The sequence below is a fragment of the Haliotis asinina genome, chromosome 7 (assembly GCF_037392515.1).
Source record: "Haliotis asinina isolate JCU_RB_2024 chromosome 7, JCU_Hal_asi_v2, whole genome shotgun sequence".
Taxonomy (NCBI): Eukaryota; Metazoa; Mollusca; class Gastropoda; order Lepetellida; family Haliotidae; genus Haliotis; species Haliotis asinina.
The window spans coordinates 42050219-42076326 of record NC_090286.1 but is presented as its reverse complement, the minus strand read 5'-3'; the positions used below and the strand labels follow the sequence as shown (position 1 = coordinate 42076326).

General features: G+C 40.0%; 1 protein-coding gene across 3 annotated transcripts; it reads right to left on the bottom strand.

The window, feature by feature from the left end:
* Nucleotides 1-1495: 1495 nt before the first annotated feature.
* On the bottom strand, nt 1496-25001 carry LOC137290596 (importin-13-like). Of its 3 annotated transcripts, XM_067821642.1 has the most exons (28): nt 24927-25001; nt 23636-23755; nt 23173-23231; nt 22594-22702; nt 21511-21609; nt 19951-20004; nt 19546-19618; nt 18929-19145; nt 17951-18035; nt 17236-17367; nt 16954-16999; nt 16814-16848; nt 14909-15097; nt 12311-12403; nt 11724-11871; nt 10832-11013; nt 10380-10406; nt 9862-9996; nt 8947-9093; nt 8711-8791; nt 8129-8266; nt 7059-7161; nt 6717-6769; nt 4911-4977; nt 4300-4358; nt 3816-3905; nt 3348-3529; nt 1496-2519 (listed from the first exon to the last, which is right to left on the bottom strand). In XM_067821642.1, the coding sequence occupies exons 1-28, from the start codon at nt 24954-24956 to the stop codon at nt 2411-2413; spliced, it is 2862 nt and encodes a 953-aa protein (XP_067677743.1). In that variant the 5' UTR covers nt 24957-25001; the 3' UTR covers nt 1496-2410. The 3 variants fall into 3 exon arrangements, with proteins under 3 accessions (XP_067677743.1, XP_067677742.1, XP_067677744.1); XM_067821641.1 differs by lacking the exon at nt 16814-16848 and having other exon boundaries at nt 16919-16999; XM_067821643.1 differs by lacking the exons at nt 16814-16848; nt 24927-25001 and having other exon boundaries at nt 16919-16999; nt 22594-22694; nt 23636-23711.
* Nucleotides 25002-26108: the final 1107 nt, after the last annotated feature.

The following is a 26108-nucleotide window of genomic DNA, read 5'->3' as shown; positions in this document are numbered from 1 at the left end:
AGTGAGTGCTTTAAGTGACTCTAAACCTTTGATGCGTAGTACAGTCGTGCCCTGTTTATCCGAACCTCAGATATCCGGAAAACTCGCCTTCCGAACGAAAATTCCTTAAAACGAATTCATTATAAAATTACTCACCTATCCGGAAATCCGGTTTCGGTAACCGTACGGTCATTTTTACATAAAAAACACTAAATTATGTACATTTTTGTCTCATATATCCGGATGGCTGAGCACCTATACGTTTACACACGCGATTACCGATGGTCTCGCGTGACATAACAAAGAAGTCGGCAGTCTTTGAAGCATGAGAAGATTAAACTACCTCTGAGTAGCAAGGCGACACCGAGTTAATTTTGAGACGTGTCAATTTGTGGGTCACTGTAATAATTAATCCGGATGATCAAGCAAGCTTGGACAGCTGTGAGTGAGAAGACAATTGCTTACTGCTTTCGTCATGTGGATATTATCCAATCAAATGAGGACATGGCCTTGTCGGAACTTCGCGATGCACTATGACCTTATGCACTAGTTGCAACTGTGACTGTTACTGCCGATGATCTTGTGAATGTTGACAGTGACGAACTGACTGGCGAAAGTCCTCGCTTTTCTACACAGCCAGTGCAAAAAGCTATGACTGATTTCTTCAAGTGAGCATTACTGCAAGAGCAGGTGGGAGACATTTGATGTATGCACTGATATTTGTTCATGTGTAATCAATGAAGATTATGTCTGATGCCTACTATGTTCGTTTCTTTGTATGTTTACTTGTACATAAGGCCCTTGATTCAGATATCTGAAAATTCGCTTATCCGGACAATTTCAATAAATACACAAGTGTTCGGATAAACGGGACATAACTGTATAAATATGTACATAATTTGAACAGATAGCACTTGACTTCATTATAGCACGATACTGGCACAAAATTGATGCAGAAAGTATGAAAATAATCATAATATTCACATCTTGTTTATATACATAAACAATGCCACAAAACAGCTTCACTTATGACTGAATGAATGACTAGATGACTTCATACACTGAATGAAAAATGCATCACATTAATATTCCTTGCACATCTTGGACATGCTTTTCAATAGGTTAAAAATATATTTCATCATATGTAACTGATAATGACCATAATTTCAGATGAAAATAAACTGTTTGAAATCAGGAAATGTAGCAGTCAAGTTGTGAAAATTGGTGATGTGGGTTGCGGGTTCTGTGAAAGTTGGCAGTATTGCGTGTGAAGGTGCTGTGAAAGTTGGTAGTATTGTGTGTGTAGGTTGTGTGAAAGTTGGCAGTATTGTGTGTGTAGGTTGTGTGAAAGTTGGCAGTATTGTGTGTGTAGGTGCTGTGAAAGTTGGCAGTATTGTGTGTGTAGGTTCTGTGAAAGCTGGTAATATGGGATGCTTGGGCTTATGGACCACACACAGCAGGTGAGTCCACATTTCAAATGAGCTAACATTTACATCTGAACTTATCCTTATAAACATTCATTCTGCATTTGTTGCTACAAAATGTACAGAGGTGGTATATACACTATATACAGGATAGTTACAACTGAATGTGATCAGCAAAGGACAGTATTTAACAACAGATTAGCATCTTGATAAACAAAGCAATCTTGCCGGTAGGATGATTTCAAGTGACTGCCTCAGTATGGAAGTTGGAACACTAAAATCGTCTTGCTTCTCGATAAAAGGTGTCCACTGAACTTAGCACTTTGATTTTCTTTGGCATGCTAGAGAATAAGAGATGATTCTTTGCACTATGCACTAAAGCAGCTGTATGACAATGGTTTGTAGATAATCATCTCCATCATTGACATCATGAGCACTGACCTGCACAATTGGGATATAATTTCATGCATCAACCAAGTTGGCAAGCCTGATCCCATTTGTTACCACTGGCATGGTTTGTGATGGAACAATTCCAATCAGGTGAGTGACAGAGTTGGGTTTTAATGCCACTATCATGGCAGGGGACACCAGAAATGGACCTCAAACAATGTGCCCATGTGGGGAATCGAACCTGAGGTTTTGGTGTGATGAGTGAACACCTTAACCACTGGGCTACCTCACTGCCTGAATCCCACCTGGATCTCCATTTTGTTTGGATCAGAAGACATGTTACACTGAGAACACTTTCTGGACATGGTTTCAGATCTACCTCCCTAGTTTTGACAAGGGCAAGTTGTCTCCTCATCAAATTGTCACATTAAAGCAGAATAATTTTCTCACAAACCAACACAAAATATTCCCGGCATATATACATGATAAATACTCTATATACATAGACGGAAGTGTACCATACAGATAGTGTTGGCAGACATGAAGCTGTCACATCAGTCAGCCAATGAGAGGAGGGATATCACAGTTTGGCAATGTACGTATCATGTGGGTGGGGGTTATATCATTGCTGCAGCTTGGGCGGCATACTCTGTTCCCAACAAACCTCGACATAGCAGTGTGAACTCCTTCACCAAATCTCGCACTTTCCGCTTGTTAACTTTCTCCCTGTAAAGAAAAGGGACTGAAGTAAAGCTGAGGTGAAGCTGCTGATGACGTCACCTCCCAAGACAAATATCCTCAGAGTGAGTTGGGTTTTACGTGCCCTTTAGCAATATTCCACCAATATTAGAGTGGAAACACCAGAAATGGCCTTTATACACTGTACCCATGTGGGGAATCAAAGCCAGGACATTGGCCTGTTGAGGAAACCACTGTGCTACCCTAACACCCCTTGTGAACATACAACATGTATAAACAAGGCACATTTGTTTGAGTGGGATGGTAGGTTTGAGTGAGTGGGTAGGAGTGTTACTTTGAGTGAGTGGTTGCTTTGTTTCCCTGAGAGAGTAAATGAGCCAGTAGGTGAGTGGGAGGGAAGGTAGAGAGGGAAAGTGAAGAGGGGAGAAGGGAGAGAGAGAGAGGGTAGAGGAGAGGGGGGTTAAAAGCAAGGCCTACAGGTTTCTGTTCTGAGGACAAATGGCAGGAGCAACCAAAGAATGAGGCAGTGTACCTATTAAGTTTGTTCACAGAACAGTAACCTAAGTTACAGCCATATGTAAGGTCCCTACAACCATGGCACGTAGAATGTACTGTGCCTGAGCTACGTGAAGGGAAGTGTCTGTTTAGCATTGAAACTTTGTTCCATGTGACTGGATTTGTACACAACATATGAGTTCTGCAACTTTACAGTACATGAATAGAACTGTCATACAAAACACCTGGTTTCACCTGATCTTATGTTCAGTACTGACTTTGTATTGAGAAAATGTACTTTCGTCTTCCATGTGCAAGATCAATGAAATTGTAACGAACACCATGAAGTAATGTTCATACCTGAGGATATTCTTGACAAATTTCTCCCTGTCCTTCTTGGTAGCCCTGATTGAGGGGTAGCCCTCCTTGTTGATTATTTCCGTCAGCCAGACTGTCAGATGGGGGAAGTGGTACTTGTTGAGAGCAAGAAGTACGTCCGAGATATTCTCAATCACCCCTCTCGGCGACTCTCCTCCTATTGCCTGGAAAACAAGGCTTCAGGTCAAGGTTGCATGATGCAGCACTAAGCAACATCAAAAACATAGGGTAAAAAGGGATTTAAACCAATGATGATAGGTCTCTGCAGTGCCAAAGGTAGACAACTCTGTAGAGCAAATCGTGCAGCTAAGACATCTGTGAGAGGGGGCCCAAAAGGGCTAACCAAGGTCACCTGTACTCATTCAACTGCTACAGTTAAAACAACATGCATGCTAAGGAATTTCTTTAGTTCAAACTGTTTAATAGAATGTAAAAATTCCAACAAAGTACCCTGAGAATCCTGTCAACTAGCAGGTGGCCGCTGGTCTCAATGACATCTTTGATTGTTTTTACTTCATATCCCACATGGAGGAATTCGATCTGGAACAAACATACAGGATATTTACTGCAACAGAAACATATAGCCATCTATAACAACGAGCTAAGCAGCTGGTATCCACAGGTAAGAGATGAAAGTATTCCTTGTACCTGATGGTTACAGTGTGTAGTACCATAGTACAGTAGTACCAGCTATTTGATGGCAGACTGTAAATAACCCAGTGATTGACATCATGAGCACTGATCACCACATTTGGGACACAATGACATGTATGAACCAAGTCAGCATGTATGACAACCCCATCCTCTTGGCCACATCACGACAAGCATGGATTGCTGAAATTCTAACCCAGAATCCGCATGGGGTAGATGAGCAAGTGAAGTGACTGAGTGTACTTTCATCAATTCTGTAGTCAGCAACATTTCAATCATTTACCAGAAAAGAACAGGAACTCTTGACGCTTCCATGTTCTGGCATTCCCATCCCAATGATCCCTGAAACAACCAAATGCAAACAGTTCGACACACACCATAGACTGTTAGGTTAAGTATGGAGGATGAGTTGGCACTGTAGGTTTAGCCAAGTGACTTGATATCAGCACTTGTTACCAAATCAAAAACGTTTATAGACAAGCTTTGATGTAGTTGAGTCATGCTGGTGAGATTCTCTTTGTCACCCTTTGAACATTTTTAGAACGTACATGTCCTCCACATAAAGACTACACCTAACCAAAGATGTGTTCAGAATTGCGAACGCCTGTGAGCGCTTGATCTTGAATGCCTAAGCTTCGGACAAGCACCCGCGAACCTCACAGCTGCCTCGCCAAGGCAATCAGCAGTTCTGAATCGTGCTCGCAGTTCTGAATCGCCTCAGGTTCAGTGGCAGAGAGATTAGTGATATCGTTGGATTATGATGTCATAATGGCCTTCACAGAATAGTGAATGCATTTCCCGCAGTGAGATGTCCAAGGTAACCCTTAAACTCACCAAAGTGACATCTCATGTAGGGGCAAGTTTTAAATGACAAATATTGAACCTATCACCCACCTGCATGGAATAAACCCGACAGGTTACAGCTACCATCTGTCATCAAGTGTTGAGTCTTCTTCATCACCTGAATAATCAAAATCCACATCACCACTTACTGGTTACCTTGCTCACCTTACAGCATGGATATACACAGACTAATAACTTACCTGAGTGATTAGCATGGCTTTACTTATCAGTAACTCATATCTTCACTTACCCAAAGGTGAGGTGAGACTAAACCTACTGGTAAACACATATAAGATGATCCACGACCTGACAAATGACCCCAACTTGCATACTTGGGAACGCCCCAACAAAATTGTTGAATATCTAAAATGCTTGTCAATGCCTCAATCATTTATTTGTCTTCATCTTAACTAAAGGTTAGCGTGGAACATCAGTATCTTATGCCTGAAATTGCAGTCTTATCATTCGAAGGAATATGCGGTGTTGATTTCATGTCACGGTTAGCATGTATTGTACATGCATAATCGTCAAGCTACCTGTAGCAGCCAAGTGTACTCGCCCAATTCGTTGTACCGCCTTTCTTGTCACAACCGCGTTTAGTGTGCAGGATCATCTAATATGTGTCTAGCAGTAAAGTTGTTTAAGAAATAACGTTTTCTCTACCCAAAGGTGAGGTGAGACTAAACCTAAAGTTGTTTAAGAAATAACGTTTTCTCTACCCAAAGGTGAGGTGAGACTAAACCTAAAGTTGTTTAAGAAATAACATTTTCTCTACCCAAAGGAGAGGTGAGACTAAACCTAAAGTTGTTTAAGAAATAACATTTTCTCTACCCAAAGGTGAGGTGAGACTATACCTAAAGTTGTTTAAGAAATAACGTTTTCTCTACATACGGAAGAAGTTGACTAGTCAAGCGACATTCCACAACTGCATTGTGGGAATGTAAACACTGCGAATGTTACCATGTTGCTGGAAAATTGTGAGTCGACCTATGAGACATTTTACCCGTCAGCAAACATAAACGTAATTTTTCCACCAGTGATGTTAGCTATGTGATGCAACTGCAAACCAAGAAACGGGATGCAACGGAGTAATTTACTATAGCAGACTGTATGCGGCGATGGCAACTGACATGCACTGTGACGTCGTTTCAATGTGACATAATGCAAAAGTTTTCAATAACAAGGGGGCAGACAGTGACGCAATGCAAAAAGAGCATATTATTGTCTGATAAAGTATTGTTGATAAAGTACTTTGATCTTTCACAGAAGCATCATGGAATTGTTAAATAATTCTAGTCTCCTGAAATATCATGATACTGTTGAACACTGATATTCCACTCAGGCACCGTACAAATTCTGAGTCTTTGTCACCTTTGTTCAAATTAAACAGTCAACACAGTAATCTATTTTCACGGCAATTCTATTTTGTTTTGTACAAATGTTTGCAGTTGGTGAATACTACACAAAACTAATAATAGGCATTGTAGAATGCAGCACATCAACTAGTGAGGCCAACAGATAGACCAACAGATACATGACTTCTCTCTGGTCAATTTCTAACTCTTTATTTTAGATGTCGTCGAAAGCATGACCGCGGAAGTCCAAAGTTTTAACAATTCTGTTCAAACTTGCTATGGGAGAAACCTCATGTAAGTTCAACTCCATGTGTTTCACACAATGATATCTTCCCTGAAGTAAATAGGATTTGCATCAATGTTTGTGTTTCAGAAAAAAACCCACACGTGAATGTTCTACATTTACTAACACAGCAATCCAAGAACAGACTTAATCTGGCACCTGAGCAACACCATTCTGTCTCTAGCTAAAATGTGTGTTGAAATCTTTGATTTTACTAACCTGAGACAGTAATGTCATAAAGTTTTCTATCACATCAGAGTTTGCTCTCAGTACTGAAACAGAAAGAAGTAAATAAAAAGCAGTATTCCATAAAATCTCATGACAATCCATTTATTTGTACACACTATATTGTCATTTGAGGGTTTGGCACTGAAAACACAGATGCTGGCAGGAAACACAATACAGTTGTCTTCTGTTGACTACAGGACCTCTGAATGACTCACAGTTGTCTTCACTTGACTACAGGACCTCTGAATGACTCATAGGACATACACCACACTTCATCCAGCATGCTACCAATGAAGAGTCTAAGGCAGCTAACTGTAGTGGAGTAGAACCTACCTTGTACATCCTGGTACATGAGCAAAGTCTTATTGATGATGGTGCTCAGCAGCACTTTGGTGAACTGCTCGAAGCTGCGGTCCGTCCCAAACAGCAGGATCATCTGGATCATTAGGAGGACCATTAAATAAGAGAAATAGGCAAGGTGTGTGTCCCTGTCTGTCATGGATGTGGTGTGTGCCCCTATCTGTCATGGATGTGGTGTATGTCCCTATCTATCATTGAGGTAGGGGGCATGGTGGGCGAGCTGGCTAAGGCGCTAGGCTAGTGATCCAGCGAGGTTGAGGTGTCGGGATCGAGCCCACCTGTGACTGGGTGTAAAAACCATGGAGTCAACTTTGTGTTCAGACTCTTTCAGTGTTGTCACAACCCCTAGTGCACAGTGCACAACCCTGTGCATTTAAAAGAAGCCACGAATCCATTGGTATATGACCAGATAGTGGCCACATGAATACGTGGAAACACCCAGTTGCAATGTACAGCAATGTACAGTGAACTTGGACAAAGTACTGTGACTATGTGTCCCAGTCCACCCAGCTGTGAATGGGTACCTTGTTAGGTTGAGAGAGAGCCTCAATAAACTCAGTGCGCCAAGTGACAGCAAAAGTTGTATACTCCCTAGGGAGTTGAGATTGAAATACGATGTGCTGTTGAGATTGTCATCCAGTGATTGAGGGAAAAATACCAGTGCCTTGAGCATACACCAGTGCATGGATATGTGCGCTATATATATCCTATATCTATAAATATCTATCTATCTATCTAATTATCTATCTATCTATCTATGTGCTGAGTGTCCATATCGGTATGTTATAAAGGTGAGTGAGTGAGTTTAGTTTCATGCCGCACTCTGCAATATTCCAGCTACATGGCGGCGGTCTGTAAATAATCGAGTCTGGACCAGACAATCCAGTGACCAACAACATGAGCATTGATCTGCACAATTGGGAACCGATTTAGTCGCCTCTTACGACAAGCATAGTCGCTTTTTACGGCAAGCATGGGTTGCTGAAGGCCTATTCTACCCCGGGACCTTCACGGGTCATATGTTACAAGAGTTATGGCCATACTTGTCTGACAAGATCCAAGAGGGAGGGATGGGGAACAGCCTGGTACATCTCAATGGTCATCTGGGCAACATCCTGCGACATGGGCGAGAAGTCTTCCATGAGAGTCCGCAGGGCCTTCTTGAACAGCTCACACACTGCCTATGGTAATCAACATCTGACATGTACTACACAGTATATCATTGTCATCAATTGCTCAAATCTATGTCGAAATGTCACCTACATAGAACAAAGAATATAGTAATCTACGTGATCTAACTAGAGTTAAGAATGAGGACTATTCTTATGGATGTACAACTTATGTAGGCGACATTTTGACATAGATTCTAATATCGTTGTCATCAAATGCTTGACAATGACATTAAAATCTATTTCAAAACACAGAATAAAGAAGTTGCATATCCGTAAAAAAGTCCTCATTCCTAACCATAGTTAGATCATGTAGACTAGAAAACACAGCATATCAAAGATATTTCAATGACATCATCGCTGAAGGATCCAGGAAGATTTATAATGTATCTCCAAGAATGGACTTTTAGTAGGAAATTTCAGGTTAGAATAATGAAACATTTCAACATTTCATACCTCTACGATTGTAGGATCAACCAACCATTTTGACACCATGACTTTGATCATTGGCAGGACTTGCTGTAAGACGACATATACCTAAAAATATGAAAGAAAAAAGATCTGAAAACGTACAAACAAATAGTGCAACCTGATTAAGGATGGGATTTTCATGTAAGCAATCATAGAGTGGGTTGGGTTTTAAATTTACAAAATGCAACCATAACTCAAGCAACAAAGCTAAAAGGGCTTACTGGTTTAGGATGATCTGAATTGGGTTTTTGTTTCTCAGGTGAGTTGTCTTCTCCATCGTGGTCTCGTTCTGTGTCCAGGGAAGCAAACAACCAGCTCAAGAGGTTCACCTTCAGGATCAGGTTAGCCTTGGTAACGGCAGTCGGCTGCTGCAATGGGATAGTTGTGGTTCCAGTTGTGAAGAAAATATACTAAACAGCAATAGAAATGCAAGCTTAAAAGAAAATGAATGCTCATACAAGTAAACGTTCATGTTTATGTCATCCATTTAAAACTTGACAAAATAAACAGACTTGCGTTCCTTTTCCTGTTCATTATAAGTACATGATGATTCAGAACATTCAACTTGTAAGAGCACCAGTTTGTCTTCATCTGATAACTAGTTGCACATATATACTATCTCCATGTGACACCTATGATGAATGAGGAGGTAAAGTAAGAACTAATGTATCTAGATAAGTTTTGTGACAATATTTCTTGATATCTCCAACCGTTACTTAGCCACAGACCAGTGCACAACTCCATAATAGCTTAACTACTGCTGGGTGCCATTTGGTAGTCAATGCTCCATTTGTTAGTGAAAAGGGTGAGGTGAGGTGAGGTGAGGTGAGGTGAGGTGAGGTGAGGTGAGGTGAGGTGAGGTGACACTTTTAACAGTTTTTCAGGAACACAAAAGCAGTAAACAATGTTCTTTGTTGTTTAACACTAAACACAGTAATATTCTGGTAATATGATGGTAGCATGCAGTTGAGCCCTGATCAGAAAAAAACCACTGAGAAGCACATATTTATGATTCTCTACTATATTTATGACTCAACTGATTGGTCAAGGCTCATGTTTTTAATAAATGCCAAGATATAACTGAAATATTGTTGAGAGGAATATTGAACAAAGCACCCCAAAAAACATCGACTAACCTCCTCCTTGACCAGCTGCTGGAACTGTTGTATGTGGGGGGTGAGGATCCGGTTTAGGCACTCCATGATGTCGTTGAAGGGGAGGACGGAGAGCACCTGCCCCACACATGACATCAGTCGGAGGGCATCGCGGGGCTGCAGCAGAGAACTGCATAATTACAGCAACTGCTGACCTGGACAGTATTGCTGCCATTGAAATTCAGAAACACTTCAGGAATGAAGAAGTCAGTAATTTCATTCATATTTCTGTTCATAGACTTGTATACAGTAATCATCATAAAAGTGGGTCTTAATCAAAAAGGACTGTCACTCTAATACACCTACAGTAATGATTTCATCAATTTCTAAGGAAAGCCTGATGACAGCATTAAACTCAAGAGCATCTATTCTTCAACAGATTTTACTCTTTCCATATTGAACTTATCTGACAAACTTTAAAAAATTTTTTTTGGAGCAGCTACCCTGACATGAATTACAATTATAGGGTTTCCATAACTAAATAAACTCTATGTACTTACCTTTAATGAGTTTCCCTCCAAAACTGTCTATAACAGATAAGAACAAGTCTCATTAACATTACAAACTGGGACAGATGGACAAAACACCATGATAAAAGGGTTTTCAAACTAAGAATGAAATGGCATTATGAACACAGACAATTTTCTCAGCAGGTCAGTCTCTTGAGACACTGACCCATGAAAATCTGGGGTAGAATTAATCTTCAGTAACTCATGTTTGTCGTAAGAAGTGACTAAAGAGAACGGGTGGTAAGGCGCACTGACTTGGTTGACCGACATGTCATTGGTTTCCAACTGCATAGAACAATGTTCATGCTTTTGATCACTGGACTGTCTGGTCCAGACTTGATTATTCACAGACCGCCGACATATAGTTGGAATATTGTTGAGTGCAGCGTATAACTAAACTCACTCACCTGAGGTAGTGAGGTGTAAATATTGGAATGAATTACCTGACTGGCCACCAGGATGTTGTGGGCGAAGGGATGTATGTGATCTAGGTTTTCTCTCGTTACATCTTTGAGTGCCATTGTTGCCGCTGTGGCAACCTCACTGTTGCCCAAACCCTGCAGGATGAGGGGGATGACACACCCCAGGCTGTCGGGGTGGCAGTTCATCCACTCCCCAAAAGAACCTGAAACAGAAATACACAGTGCTTTGTCATCATTTGTTTGTAGTCAACTATATACTACTTGTACAACTATATGTACTTTACTAAGAAAGTGAAATCCCAAATATGACATATGTTGCATTTGACCACTTTCTAAATGGCATCGTGTAATCATAGCTTTCGGCCGTGGGAGCCGTGCCAATTTACACTCATCAGAGGGGTACACAAAGTACGCAGTCTAGACTACCAGTTGTCCGACTTTCATTTTTGTGGAAGTCGCGGTGGCTGAGCGGGCTAGGCGGCTGACTTTGTGTGCTGGCGATTAGGTGCCTGACTCTGAGGGTGCGGGTTCGAATCCCGGATGGGACTCAACCGAAAAAAGTACTAGAATTTGTACTTTACTAAGAAAGTGAAATCCCAAATATGACATATGTTGTATATAATAAATGGGAAAAATGATCGAACTCATTCGGTGAAGATGCCCCCTACGTCATCGAGTCTGACAGGATAATTCTTTGAGTCAACCCAGACAAACATGGCTCTCAGGACCATTTGGAACTTGAAATATCCAGGGGGCTTATGAGAAGCAAAGATAACTGAAGATTATTTCTAGCTTGGATAATCATGGGTCATCTGAAGCTCAGAATCTATCAGAATGAGTGTTATTGGTGAAAAAAGTGAGCAGAAAACCTATATGTGAGTGACTTGATCCATTTCAGTTCTTGGTTGCCTACCTATCATGTACAGTGCTGTTGATATCAACTTGATGTTGTTGAACGGCACCCTGGGAAGCATCTCCAATAACATTGGTAAATACACAGTTTCTTCTAAATCTACACTTTCAGCAACAGAACCAAACAGGAAAAACATAGCTTCTAGAGTCTGAAAAAGAAAAAAATATCTACACAATTCATTCAAAAGATTGCAGATTAAATGAAGTACACTAGTTTCTGTAATTACAGATGCTGTCATGAGTGAGAGAGTGAATTTAGTTTCACATCACTTTTAGCAATATTCCAGCAATATCACTGTGGTGGACACCAGAAATGGGATGTGGGGAACTGACACAGGTCTTCAGCGTGACAAGCAAATGTTTTAACCACTTGACTACCTCACCACAGGTCTTGTTAGTGTGAGGTTGAAGTATAACAGAATCTGGGTTCAAATCGACAAAGTATTCATAGCGGAACAACATTCAGCAGCCTATGATAAACTCATAGGGATTTGGGGACCAGCATCTTCAACTTCTCTATGTATGCCATGACAATGATATCAGACTGACTTGCACCTCTGATGTGATAAGAACATAAGTTATGCCCACCTGCCAGCGTATATCCTGTGACTGAAGGAGATTTTTCAATATATTGCACAGATAGCCAATCAGAGGCTCTCTCAAGATGTTGAAGGCATACATCTGAAACATGAAACCATTTTGTAATTAACAGCAAACAAATGTAAAGGGCAACAGTTGTAGCAGCTTCCTGATTACAGGGATAAACCTGGCTCAGAAAACATGTGAGATAAAATCTCACATGGGATCAAAAGCATGAGATTTTTTCAAATCTTATGAGATTTAACTGTTCATGATCGTTCAGAAGAAAAAGAAAACGAGACAAATAAGACATTGTCATAATCAATTTCAAGTCAAGCAATCCTCAGTTGCAATGAATTACAAGTCTGTAGATCTACGAGCATCACCATTGGTGTCTGCATTCCGGTTGTCATCAAGGTCAACGACTTAACTCTTTCAACACCAGTCAACCAGAGGCATTATACTTCCATGACACCGAGTTCCTAGCAACTCTGAGGTCATAGTTTATGGTTATCAAGAGAAAATATCAACTTATAAATCATTATTGCTACTGCATATCATACACCAGTTGAAAGGACTAATCTTACTGTTTATAAATATGAAAGTTACTTTTATCATATGTTTTACGTAATACGACTACAACTTAAATAAGTTAATTTGTAATGAAAATGCAGGCATAGACATTTATATGTCTAGATGAACCACGGAGGAAGAAAAACCTGGAGCGTTTTTTTCTATTTGTAACAAGTCATGACATCCCCTTCACTTTTTCTTTCATATGTTCATTTATACACGATCAGAAAATTATTCTAGAAAGATTTCTGAAGTAATATGTATGGTCGTGTATTTCCCGATATCAGTGGCAATTCCCTTGGTAACGTGATACAACAGCGTGAAAAACCACCATTTTAAAATCTTTGTCCGATAATGAATAACATGTGAGGCGATTCGTTTGATGGCGGGTATCATTCGAAAGCTCTGAACATCAACAAAATGACGGATGTCGTGTATATAGCCACAGCCGTATCCTTGCCAAGAGTATTTTCATAGTTGTAAGAAGCGGTTTTATTGGATAAACATTGGTTTCTAATGACGCTTTTTAGACTCAGTCTGCAGTAAGGATCGTGATTGGTCAATATCAGACAAGTGACCTAAGTCAGCCAATCAGATAACAGCAATGGATACTGTTCCCCCCCACCCCACACAAACGAGAAAGAATGACATGACACGATCGCGCAATAAAGTTTGAAATAGTAAGTTATAATGTTTGTTAGACAATTTTTATGAATATTGTTATTGATTTTATTCTTCAGTTTATGTGATTTGTTTAATTATGTCCTCTACGCATTGTTGATTTGCTCACTGAGAACTCGGATGTGGAACCGTTGCCGAAGCATGTGTGTGAGAATAGGTTTTTTTTCAATAACATTGCGAAAAATAGTTTACAATTCTAACCTTGTCGATAAAATATCTGAAATGTAATAAGTGTTGAAAGGCATTATGAAGAGTGAAAGATTTGATAAATGAATCATATATTAGTTAGGTTCCGAAAAGTATAAATCATTTTGATGCAACTACTGACTGGTCGTTTTTTCGAGCTACAGCTCCTGGGGACTGGCGATGTCTTGGCCAATTTTTCGGCCTACGGTGTTGAAAGGGTCAAACTGTTTCTTCGTTTTCATTCGTCGTCTTTAAGAATTTAAAGATTTTTATATCGAATAAGATGGTTTTGTTAGTAGCCACCCTTTGTGTGACGTTGCAGAACACAACTTCCGAATGCGAACTCTGTACACCGTCGCACAGTGCATAAACAACACAGTAGTGCGAGGTTCAGAGTTTGCCATACTCCTTGCAGTGCAGCTCATTTTGTGCAGCTCTGTGTAACGATGTTCGATGTTCCATACCAGAAGTTATGTTTCGAAGAGTAAAAATACGTAAAAAGCAACGGGAATATCTTTGACAGGACCAAATAACGACAAATCCTTTCTCAGTAAAACAGATTTAAAAACTTCCTATCATAAAGGTGAGCAGGATGCGATTTTAAATCGCTGCAGGTAGATTTGAGTGCGATTTTAAAGCAACTGGTGCGAGAAAATCGCGATATCGCGGCCCAAGTCAATCCCTGTGATTAGGTCTATTTTCAGGATCTCAGACCAGCAAGTACATCTTCCATATATTGTTTAGTGTTAATACAATTCTTTCTCACATCATACTTCCCTTTTGTCCTCGGCATATCTGTATCTTTCCATCGGATTAGAGTGACATTTCTGATTATCCCTCTAGAGGAGTGACTAAATGTGGCTTTAAGCCACGTCTGCAATTTTGCAGCTATTCAAGGCTAGTCCTCTAGAGGATGGAGAAGAACATACAGTGGAAGCTGCCATAACCAGCATCTGTCCAATCCGGCAAGTTGTAAACAACAGTACAAAATCTCAGTCCCTTCCATGACTTGTACATTTCTCATCAGCTCTACAATCCGGCTCCCTTGTCTAAACCAAATTATTTCTTTAGTCCCAATGAGTGCTGGTTTAGACAGCTTCCACTGTATTTTTTATTTTGCCACCAGACTTCAGTTAAGTTTTACATCTGTCGACAATGTGTACAAACCATTGTGTCTCCAATGTCCTGTCTGTAGCATCGAAACTGCTCCTTCTCCTCGCTGGACCAGCTCTCATACTCCTGGTCGTTGGGGTACTGGACTTTGGTCAGCAGCACCTCCATCAGCGAGAAGTAGATACCGTGGAAGATTGGCTGCAGGATCCGGAACTGACTCGCGTCAAGAGCCTGAAGCTCATCCTGGAACAGTGAGTGAGCTGACTTATGCTGATTGGAACAGTCATCTATTTCTCTCAATGCATGTTAGCCTAATGCGGATTCAGTGATTCATGTCGTAAACATTTTAACTGAACATAAACATGCCTCTAATACACCTAGAAACATTACTGGGGCAAACTAGACAAACTTTAAAGTCACCCAACTGATTGTGCATTATCAGTTATCTATATATTATCTCACTTTCAGAAACATTATACTCAGACAGAGGGGCAGTGGGGTAGCCTAATGGTTAAAGCGTTTGCTCGTCACGCCGAAGACCCGGGTTCGATTCCCCATATGGGTACAATGTGTGAAGCCCATTTTCTGGTGTCCACCGCCGTGATATTGCTGGAATATTGCTAAAAAGCGGCGTAGAACTAAACTCACTCACTCACTCACTCAGACAGACTTTCAATGATTAATTCTTGCAAGTCTGTATCAGACCATCAAAACAAAACATTGATATCGGCCTGTGAGCAGATGAAGACAAACCCCTGTATCTTGTTAGTTATACAAAGGTTTTTTTTGTTGTGTACAACTGGAGTTGGCCATACTGCAGGTCTGTCCCAGATAACCTAGTCATTGAAAATATCAGCAGCTTAATGTCAACAGGATAAGGTCTACTAACAAACATATGAAACTCAAAACTTGCTTTGATATTTAATATCAATTCTTTTTAATTAACCTGCACTACAAATCAGAACACAAGGACATTTATGTGTTGGATGTACTAGAACATGAAGGACAGTTTACTTGTAGTATGTACCAGAACATGAGGGACAGTTTACCTGTAGTATGTACCAGAGCATGAGGGACAGTTTACCTGTAGTATGTACCAGAACATGAGGGACAGTTTACCTGTAGTATGTACCAGAACATGAGGGACAGTTTACCTGTGGTATGTACCAGAGCATGAGGGACAGTTTACCTGTAGTATGTACCAGAACATGAGGGACAGTTTACCTGTAGTATGTACCAGAACATGAGGGACAGTTTACCTGTAGTATGTACCAGAGCATGAGGGACAGTTTACCTGTAGTATGTACCAGAACATGAGGGACAGTTTACCTGTGGTATGTACCAGAACATGAAGGACAGTTTACCTGTAGTATGTACCAGAACATGAGGGACAGTTTACCTGTGGTATGTACCAGAACATGAAGGACAGTTTACTTGTAGTATGTACCAGAACATGAAGGACAGTTTACTTGTAGTATGTACCAGAACATAAGGGACAGTTTACCTGTAGTATGTACCAGAAGATGAGGGACAGTTTACCTGTAGTATGTACCAGAACATGAGGGACAGTTTACCTGTAGTATGTACCAGAACATAAGGGACAGTTTACCTGTGGTATGTACCAGAACATGAAGGACAGTTTACCTGTAGTATGTACCAGAACATGAGGGACAGTTTACCTGTGGTATGTACCAGAACATGAAGGACAGTTTACTTGTAGTATGTACCAGAACATGAAGGACAGTTTACTTGTAGTATGTACCAGAACATAAGGGACAGTTTACCTGTAGTATGTACCAGAAGATGAGGGACAGTTTACCTGTAGTATGTACCAGAACATGAGGGACAGTTTACCTGTAGTATGTACCAGAACATAAGGGACAGTTTACCTGTAGTATGTACCAGAACATGAGGGACAGTTTACTTGTAGTATGTACCAGAACATGAAGGACAGTTTACCTGTAGTATGTACCAGAACATGAAGGACAGTTTACCTGTAGTATGTACCAGAACATGAGGGACAGTTTACCTGTAGTATGTACCAGAACATGAGGGACAGTTTACCTGTAGTATGTACCAGAATGTGAATGACAAGTCACTGCAGGCTTCATCCACAGGGTAGTGTCCGGGTAGGGACGTGAACCTCTGGAACAGGCAAGGACATGTTATTTTCAAGTTTTCTCAAACTTTGATGAAATTTGCTGCTTATTGTTAATGGCTACACAAGGCATCATCAACTGTTTAAACATGTTTTTTGTTTTGGTTGCTGTTTAACAGGGGTTAGCTATAGCCCACTACATGATGGCACTGTGTTTAGTTTTACGCCACTCAGCTATACTGTATGGGAGCGGTCTGTAAATAATCAAGCCCATCACACTTACCAGCACCATCTGAATGAGCTCGTTGACATTGTTCTTATGTTGCTGGTTTTCTCCAAGAGAGGATTCCACTATCAACTTGGTGTGTGTCTCAGCTAATGACATGACGATCCGACATAGGCCATGTGTTGTCTCCTGCAAAACAGGTCAACGGATGGTGGGGATAAAATAATAAAATAATACCATGCAAATAGACAGAAACAGTATGCGAGTGATTGGTGCCTTTCCAGAAGTTGGTGAGTCAGTAATGAAGTATACAACTCTGAGGATGACAACTTCATATTTATTGCATAGAGAGTGTTTCGGCGCAGATCTTCCCACCATTATCAAGCAAAAAGTAACAATGGTAGCATGGTGATAGTTTCAAGACAACCTTTTATTATGTACAGATAAGGCAAGCATAATCAGATAGCCAGACATATGCAGGTCCACAATCCAAATGACGAACATGGGAGAATGATGACAGAAAGAATCTCATTCATGTTACAAGATGTTATGGAGCAGCCTTCTGACCATGCGGTCCATTGACAAATATTCACACATGGAGTCAAACCTACATACGGTACTGACCAAGGGTCACCATCAGGGTGAAGGTGGGGTGTGAACTTGTGAAACCACTGAGGGTTCTGTCAGATGACTAACAAAACCTTGCATTGTGTAGGAGCACATGGACTCCTCTTCCTGGACAATCAGATTAGAATCTCCTGTCAACACTTACCATGTCTTTCTCGTCAATGACTCTCTTCATCATGTCTTGAAGGTTCAGTATGTTAGGCAGCAATTTCTGGATTGTGTATGGAAACCTGGATTGAACATATAGATGGTTTATGGTTCAGTCAAAAAATAGCCGCCAGAAGTGTTTATGCAAACTGAGAATACAGATTTTTATTCACCTATTTGAATTTTAACTGAGATGTACTTTCACCTGTTAATCAAACGATTGGGTTGACAGACTATTTGTAGCTCTGACGGTGCTATGATAACTTACATCACTTACAAGAAGTTAACAAGTACCCGTGCTGGAGCTGACAAATTTATTTGAGAAGAAATGGGATTCAATCCCACAATCACAGGTTACTAGCATGCCAAAGTAGCCTAATTTTGCACACCAACTTGCAGTGTCTTAGAGTGAGTGACTTTAGTCTTATGCTGCTTTAAGCAATATTTAAGCAGGGTGGGAGACACTGGGTTTCAAATGTTGTACCCAATGTGGGGAATTGATCACCAGTCTTCAGTGTGACATGTGACTCTGTGAGAGCTTTAACCACTGAGCTACTCCACTGACCAACTGTGCTTCAGAGGAATGGACCACCTGAAGTGAGTGAGTTAAGTTTTACACCGCACTCAGCAATATTAATGTTATATGGCGGTGGTCTGTAAATAATCAAGTCTGGACCAACATCATGAGCATCAATCTATGCATTTGGGAACTGATGACACGCATGAACCAAGTGAGTGCACTGAACCACCTGATCCCGTTGGTCGCCTCTTACGACAAGCATCTAACCCAGATGTTCACAGGTCCGACCAAACATGTAGATGATGTACATAATCTAAAGTTGAGGAACTCACCTGTACAAGTTCTGACGCAGGACACATCTTCAACATTCATCAGAAGCTAAACAGTTTTAGACACACACACTTGTCCAAACTGCAGTAAAAGTGGGCTGTTCAAACATTGACAAAGGTGACTCACCTGTATGATTCTGGGTGGGAGAAGACACTGGACAATGTCTCGACTGCTGTCTCAAACAGCTCCTGGTTGTGGATGGACTGGAACACTTGGAGAATGATTGTTTCACTCTCGATGATGGGGATGCCAAAGTCCACCCAGCTGGAGAAGCACTTGAGGGCACCTGCATACACCTGGGTGGGGGAGTGGGGGTTCAGCAACCCTTGTAATAGGGGTAACACTGCAACACACTCCATCATATCAACACCCAGCAATTACTATAGTATGTAGATTGGTTGGTTAGTTGGTTGGTTGGTTACTGAGGTACTCTGCAATATTCCAGTTATATGGCACCGGTCTGTTAAATAATTGAGTCTGCACCAGACAATCCAGTGATCAACAGTCAGCAATTACTATAATATGTAGGTTGGTTGGTTGTTTAATGGGGTACTCTGCAATATTCCCGCTACTTGGCACCGGTCTGTTAAATAATCGAGTCTGGACCAGACAATCCAGAGATCAGCATCATGAGCATCGATCTATGCATTTGGAACACAATGACACATGTCAACTACGTCAGCAAGCCTGACCACCCAATTAGTTGCCTTTTACAACTAGCATGAGTTACTTTGCACACTTACCACGTAAAAGGCCCTTTTGGAACTCCGACCTCAGTGTTATCCTTCTTTGTTGGCTCAGGTTTGCCCCAAAAAACTGAAATAATATTCCAAATATTCAAGTTAACAACAATTAAGACTATCACTCTCCCAGCTTGCACGACCACCCGACCCCATTTGTTGCCTCTTACGATAAGCATGGGTTCCTAAGGACCAATTCTAACCTGATATGACAGCACAAACCAGGAACCTGAACCAACAATCATATGATGCTGGCAGTGGCACAATCAAGGGACATAATTCAGCACATAGTGAACACCTGGTATGAACCGATCAGTCAGAATATTGATCAGAGCAGTGTACTGTACATTCTTTGGCAATATCAGTTCAATCTTCTGTATTAAGTAATGTGACAAAATGAGAACATACCTCCTCTGGAATTACTGTTAAAATATCCAATAAGATTTGGCACCTTTGGAAACTCTGAAAAATATCAACAAGAGTCATCAGAAGATGACATATCCCCCCGGCCCCCACATGTTTGAAAGGACAAACCATCTGACAGTTACTTATTGTAAGTTTGAATTGTTTCCATGGAATTCATGAAAAATATAAATGCTATATATCTGTAATCAGCAAAAGTCACCATTTCAAGATTTGTCTCATATATTTGTCAAGATCTGTTGAAAGATATGAAATGGTTTTCGAGTCTGATACATGTCCATGGAACCAAGAAAACAATAAATCACAAAAACCTGTAAATACCAAAAGGCACCACATTAGGTTCTGATTGATATATCTAACAAGTTTTGCAGAAAAATACTGAACCGTTTTTGAGTTCTGATCTGGAAACGAAGTACATCCCTCCATTTTGAAACTAAGTCCAAAACTTTCCATAGAAACCGAGAAAATGACAAATCACAAAAACCTGTATATAGCGATAGGCACCACTTTAGGTTCCAATTGATATATCTACCAAGTTCTGCAAAAATATATTGAACAGTTTTTGAGTTCTGCTCCGTAAAGGAGGCCCATCCCTCCATTTTGAAACTAAGTCTGAAACGTGTCCGTGGAAACCAAGAAAATAATAAATCACAAAAACCTGTAAATACCAAAAAGCACCATGTTGTGGTCTGCCACTCATATCTACCAAGTTTTGCTGACAGATATTAAGAATTTTTTGAGTTCTGCTCCGGAAACGAAGCTCACATCTCACTTTTGAGACTAAGTTCGAAACGTTTCCATGGAAACTGAGAAAATAATAAATCACAAAAACCTGTACATAGCAAAAGGCACCACTTTAGGTCCTGATTGATATATCTACTAAGTTTTGCAGAAAAATATTGTACGGCTTTTGAGTTTTGCTCTGGAAACGAAGCCCACCCCCTGAAAATGTTCCATGGAAAAACAAAAAAAACTAAAAATACTAAAAATCTGTAAATAGCAAAAGGCACAAATATAGGTTGTACAGTTTTATGCTGCACTTAGCAATATCCCAGGCCATATGGCGGCGGTCTGTAAATAATTGAGCCTGGACCAGACAATCCAGTGATCAACAACATAAGCATCGATCTGCGCAATTGGGAACCGATGACATATATCAACCAAGTCAGCGAGCCTGACGACCCGATCCCGTTAGTCGCCTCTTACGACAAGCATAGTCACCTTTTATGGCAAGCATGGGCTGCTGAAGGCCCATTCTACCCTGGGACCTTCACAGGTCTCCATTGATGAAAGAGGATACACAACATGACCAAAAAGAACTATAGCAGGTACACAGGGTAAATAGTACTGCAAAAGGTATTTGCAACTGTTATGAATCTTCAAAGATTCACATGCGTATGATCATCAATACATGTGTTTCTATCATTCTCACTCCCTGTATGATACACAACAATAAACACTCACTGAATATTACTCGTATAAAACAGAACAAAAACAGCTGAAATACACACATATCTAAAATTGAAACAATGAAAGAGTTCTTACTGAAATATTGGGGACATCTTCCCTCTGAAATGTAGTGATGAGATCCTCCACGGGATCAGACCAGGATTCAGGGGCCGTCTGCATGATGTATGAGGACAACTAGAAAGACAAGGTCAAACAGTCACATTTGCATTACATAGACACACTTTGAAAAGGCAACACAAATTGGGATGAATTAAAGAAGCATGAAGTTCAACATGCAAAATAAGACAAGATCACGATGATCACATATGACCATGCATTACCTTCCACACTGTTTATTGTGGCAAGCAAGCTACCCGGGAATCTTAATCACAGAGAACTGCCATACACATTGAACAAAAATTGATTCCTTCAAGGTATGTATTGAAAGTGACTGAGTGAGTGAGTCTAGTTATACTCCACACTCAGCAATATTCCACCTATCTGGGCCAGACGAGCCAGTGATCAACAGCATAAGAATTGATCTGCGCAACTGGGATCCTATGACATGTGTCAGAAGACCATTCAATCCCATCAGTCGCCTCTTATGACAAGTATAGTTGCCCTTTGGAGAAAGCATGGGTTGCTATTCTACCCTGGATCTTCATGGGTTATTTAAAGTGTTGGCAAACACTGAACAGTACGCCAGTTTTATCAGGTTGTCATGGTCACAAAAAGATTTGTGTTGTTGTGTAACGCTGTCAGCCAGAATGGTGGCCTGTAAATATTCAAATCAGGAACAGACAATCCAGAGACTTCTACTGTGAGCAATGATTTATGTTGTCAAGGTACAATGAAACTATAAAGCAAGAGAGTTGATTTTATGTCACTTTCAGCTAAATTCCGGGGCAGACAGAGTGTACAAAGTAGCATCGGTACAATGTGCACCCATGTGGGGAATTGAACCCATGCCTTCAGCATGATAAGTGAACACTTAACCAAAGGGCTACCCCACTGCCCACTATCAAGCAAACCACAGTGACAGACTATCTCATTCCTTTGGTTGCATCAGTGACCAGCATACTCACAAAGCAACATGGCAGAATGTTTGAACTGTACTATTTTATGCATGATTCTCATTTGTGAACAGCTATTAAGAGATGCAAATACTTTCCCACTTACAGCAACACATAATCGTGTTAAGATCATCTTGGGCCCGTCAGCAAACTGTATGATCTTCTCCAACAGCTTCTGCTTCAGTGTGAGATACTGGTTGGATGGGACTTCATGCCTGCATGACAAACATACAATCACTGCAGTCTGTTTTGTGAAGAAGGAGAGCCCAAGGTTGCAGTTGTTCACAGCTTAGGTGAAACGTAACAAGAACAGTGAGTGAATATGGTTTTAAACCGCTTTTAGCAATATTCCAGGAATGTCGCAGCGGGGAGACACTGAAATGGGCGTCACACATTTCACCCATGTGGGGAACTGAACTCAGACTTTCAGCATGATGAGCAGAGGCTTTAACCATTAGGCTACCCCATCACCCCACAATAAGAACAGATATGGTGTTGAAACCATCCAAGACAGTAACCATGGGATACATTTAATCCTGTTTTTCTCCTAATATTGTTATACCCTGAAAAGGGATTTCCAGATAAATCAGCAACTTTATGTCATAACCTTATGATTATGAATTATGCATACCGTATTGTTCTGGCAAGGTGGGTCTCAGCAGTAAACAAAACTAATAATTCTCACCAGTATCTGGATATTTTTGCATGGAGACTACTGGCGCCAAAGAACTGAACTTCTGGGCCCTGAAACATGGGATGTACAGAACACTTTAAGATGGTTGAAAAATGTAAACAGGAGGTCAGTTGAAAAAATTTGTTAAGAAATATGTCAGGGGTCAAAGTAACCCATTTCCTGGTGTCCCGATCCAGTGTTTTCTGGTTTGGCAAGCAAATTTGTATCAAAATGTACCTGTATCCAGTTGAATTATTAGGGCAAGTGATTTTACATGTGCCACTGTACTGGAGCATGTTAGTAATTTTAAATTTATTTCCACCTCTGTAAGTACATTTCATTATTATGGACCAAAAGAAATATGACACATTCACATTATAATGTGCTTAGAAAAAATGAAAATATATCTGTGGTAAAGAAAAATAAGTAAAAACAACTTTCTGTTTTCAGTTAAAAATGAATTATATTACGGTACCTTTTCTGGTGCTAAAAGTTCAAAACAAAATGACCAGGCTTCAGGTGAGATCTGTGCTGAGTTGAGCCACTGATGAACTTCTTGCTGCAGATTGGCATTGCAGTAAAACTGCTGTACTGCCTGCAGAGAGAGAGATACACTGCATGGTCAACAGAAGAGCTTATAGCAGTCATGGATGATGTGTTTCAAGGAATATATTTGCAACATCCATGGAAATAAAAAGGTTCAGAAAACATATGCCTATTCTTAAATTTACATCCTGCATTATCCCCAAGATTCAATACAAGAGTGTGTAAAGTGCATATTTCTGTATGGTAATGATGCTTGTAAGAATAATTAGGATATATTTAAATGCGTAATAGTGTTGGTATACATTTTCAATAAAATAGCAGCAACAAAACAATCTGTTAATACATTTTTAGTATCTGTTATGTGAATCAAAGGATTCATTATATTCATTCTGTTGTTCTTCCCCTTTCTCCAACAAAATAGTTTTAATAAACACTTTCCCACAGATATTATACAGGGCTTGATTTATGAGATGTTGACCTACACGCACCAGGTGCAACCTAAGACAGAACCTAGTTGCATGAGCCAAATTCCAGATGCACTGCTTTTATTGCAATATGTAATGAAAGAAATAGGATATTCAATTATTCAGATGTTTTATTCAGAAGTTTACCCACTCAAAAATTGACTTGTGCCTGGTGCCAGTTAGACAAATGACTAGATTGCACTTTGTAAATTGGGTTGCACCAATGCAAGTAAAAAAGCACTAAATCCAGCCCTGTTATGCCATAGCTACCTTGAAGATACTATCAATATAGGCTTCATGTGTCATAGTTCCATATCACAGTCAATCATAATGAACACATCTACAGTGATCAAGCACAGACAACAAAGAGAGGTCAAAGATTTTAAAAACTTTTTACCAATCACCTTAAAACTTTGCTTGTTTAGTTCATTCATTACCACACTCAGAAATTTTCCAGTTAATGATAGTGGTCTTTAAGTAATAGAAACTAGACCACACTGTCAGTTATTGAAATCATGAGCAACTGGGATATGGAGACATGTCAACCAAGTAAGTGAGCTTGACCACTTGATCCTGTAAGATGCCTCTTAGTCTTACGACAAGCATGGGTTGCTGATGGCCAATTCTAACCCGGATTTTCATCAAACTAATGACACACTGACCACATTGTCACCAGTTACCTTTCACTGCCTCTTGGTACTTAAGACAAGACTAAGGTTACCAGAGTCCTAATTTTCATGTGCAGAAAGAACGAACCTGCTCCACATTTGCAGCAGAGAATTCCATCTTGCTGACTATCTGATTGTTCGCAGCTTGGAATCAAAGAACATGAAATTATTCTGTCTGGCAGGCAATCAATCTGTAAGAGAATACTTAAAGATTAATATTTTCGTTGTTGTTAGTTCTTTTTAACCTGGACAATTATCACAAAAAGCAAAGCCTAACATGATTAATGCTTACTGTGTGGATAACAAGAAACAGTTTTTGCATGAGCCACCCAAACTGTCATTAAAATGCAGATAGTTAGTCTTCCTGGTTGACTGCAGCATATGACTGAGTTATATTTTCTTGCCTATTGTTTCAGAAAATTCTTGGGAATGGTAACAATAACACACTTGCCATTTAGCATTACAGCCAATCAAAAGAAGTTTTCACAATAACCAATCAAACTGTCATTAAATGCAGTTGGTGTGTCTGGACATCCTGGATGGCTGGCATGTATAACATGTCTATATTCTAGATCAGTCAACTAAATAAACAGTAAAATTGATAGGACTTAATCATCTTAATTTAACACATCACTATTTGATTAAACAAACACGAGATAATCATATCTTCATGTCACTGTAATTTTATTTGTATCCAATTTAGTTATATCCATGATAATGGCACTCCACTTTCCATTGCCATGGGGACCTCATTCTCCCTAAGAAGATATGGCATTTCCATGCAATTCTGATTTTGACATACTACAGATAAAGTGTAAGACCTGCATCTAGTCCAATTAACATTCATCTGTAACCAGAAATTGACCTTAAGGATAACATTTGGTGACATCTTTCTCTGGAAAAATATTTATTTGAGAAACACACTTTCAATTATTGTTATCCAAATAATATAAGTGATGCACTAAGAAGAATATAAATGCAATGATGCAACACTGTTTGAGAATGTATGCCATGGTCATATGTGGGCATCATACTGTTCATACGCATGTTTTAGAATTTCTGCTTGTTTCAGATGTCATACTGCAGTATGGACAAAAGTTTGTTATCACATGCAGAAGAAATGTCAGACAATCGTCAGTTTTACTTTCATTAGTTTCAACCCGTCTATCAACAAATCTTGATAATGGATAAACTTAAGTCTTTGATTGGAATTTGACAGTTTAGTATCAAATTTTCACCAATATTTCTCATATTTGTGACATGATATCAC

What these genes read in the sequence shown, in the direction of transcription:
- LOC137290596 (XM_067821641.1), bottom strand. Translation starts at nt 24,956, where the DNA reads ATGGAATTCTCTGCTGCAAATGTGGAGCAG. An exon ending in GCAAAAATATCCAGATACTG is followed by an intron (nt 22,703 to 23,172) that starts GTGAGAATTATT and finishes TTTGTCATGCAG; the next exon opens with GCATGAAGTCCCATCCAACC. An exon ending in TTGATCCTACAATCGTAGAG is followed by an intron (nt 8,267 to 8,710) that starts GTATGAAATGTT and finishes TGATTACCATAG; the next exon opens with GCAGTGTGTGAGCTGTTCAA.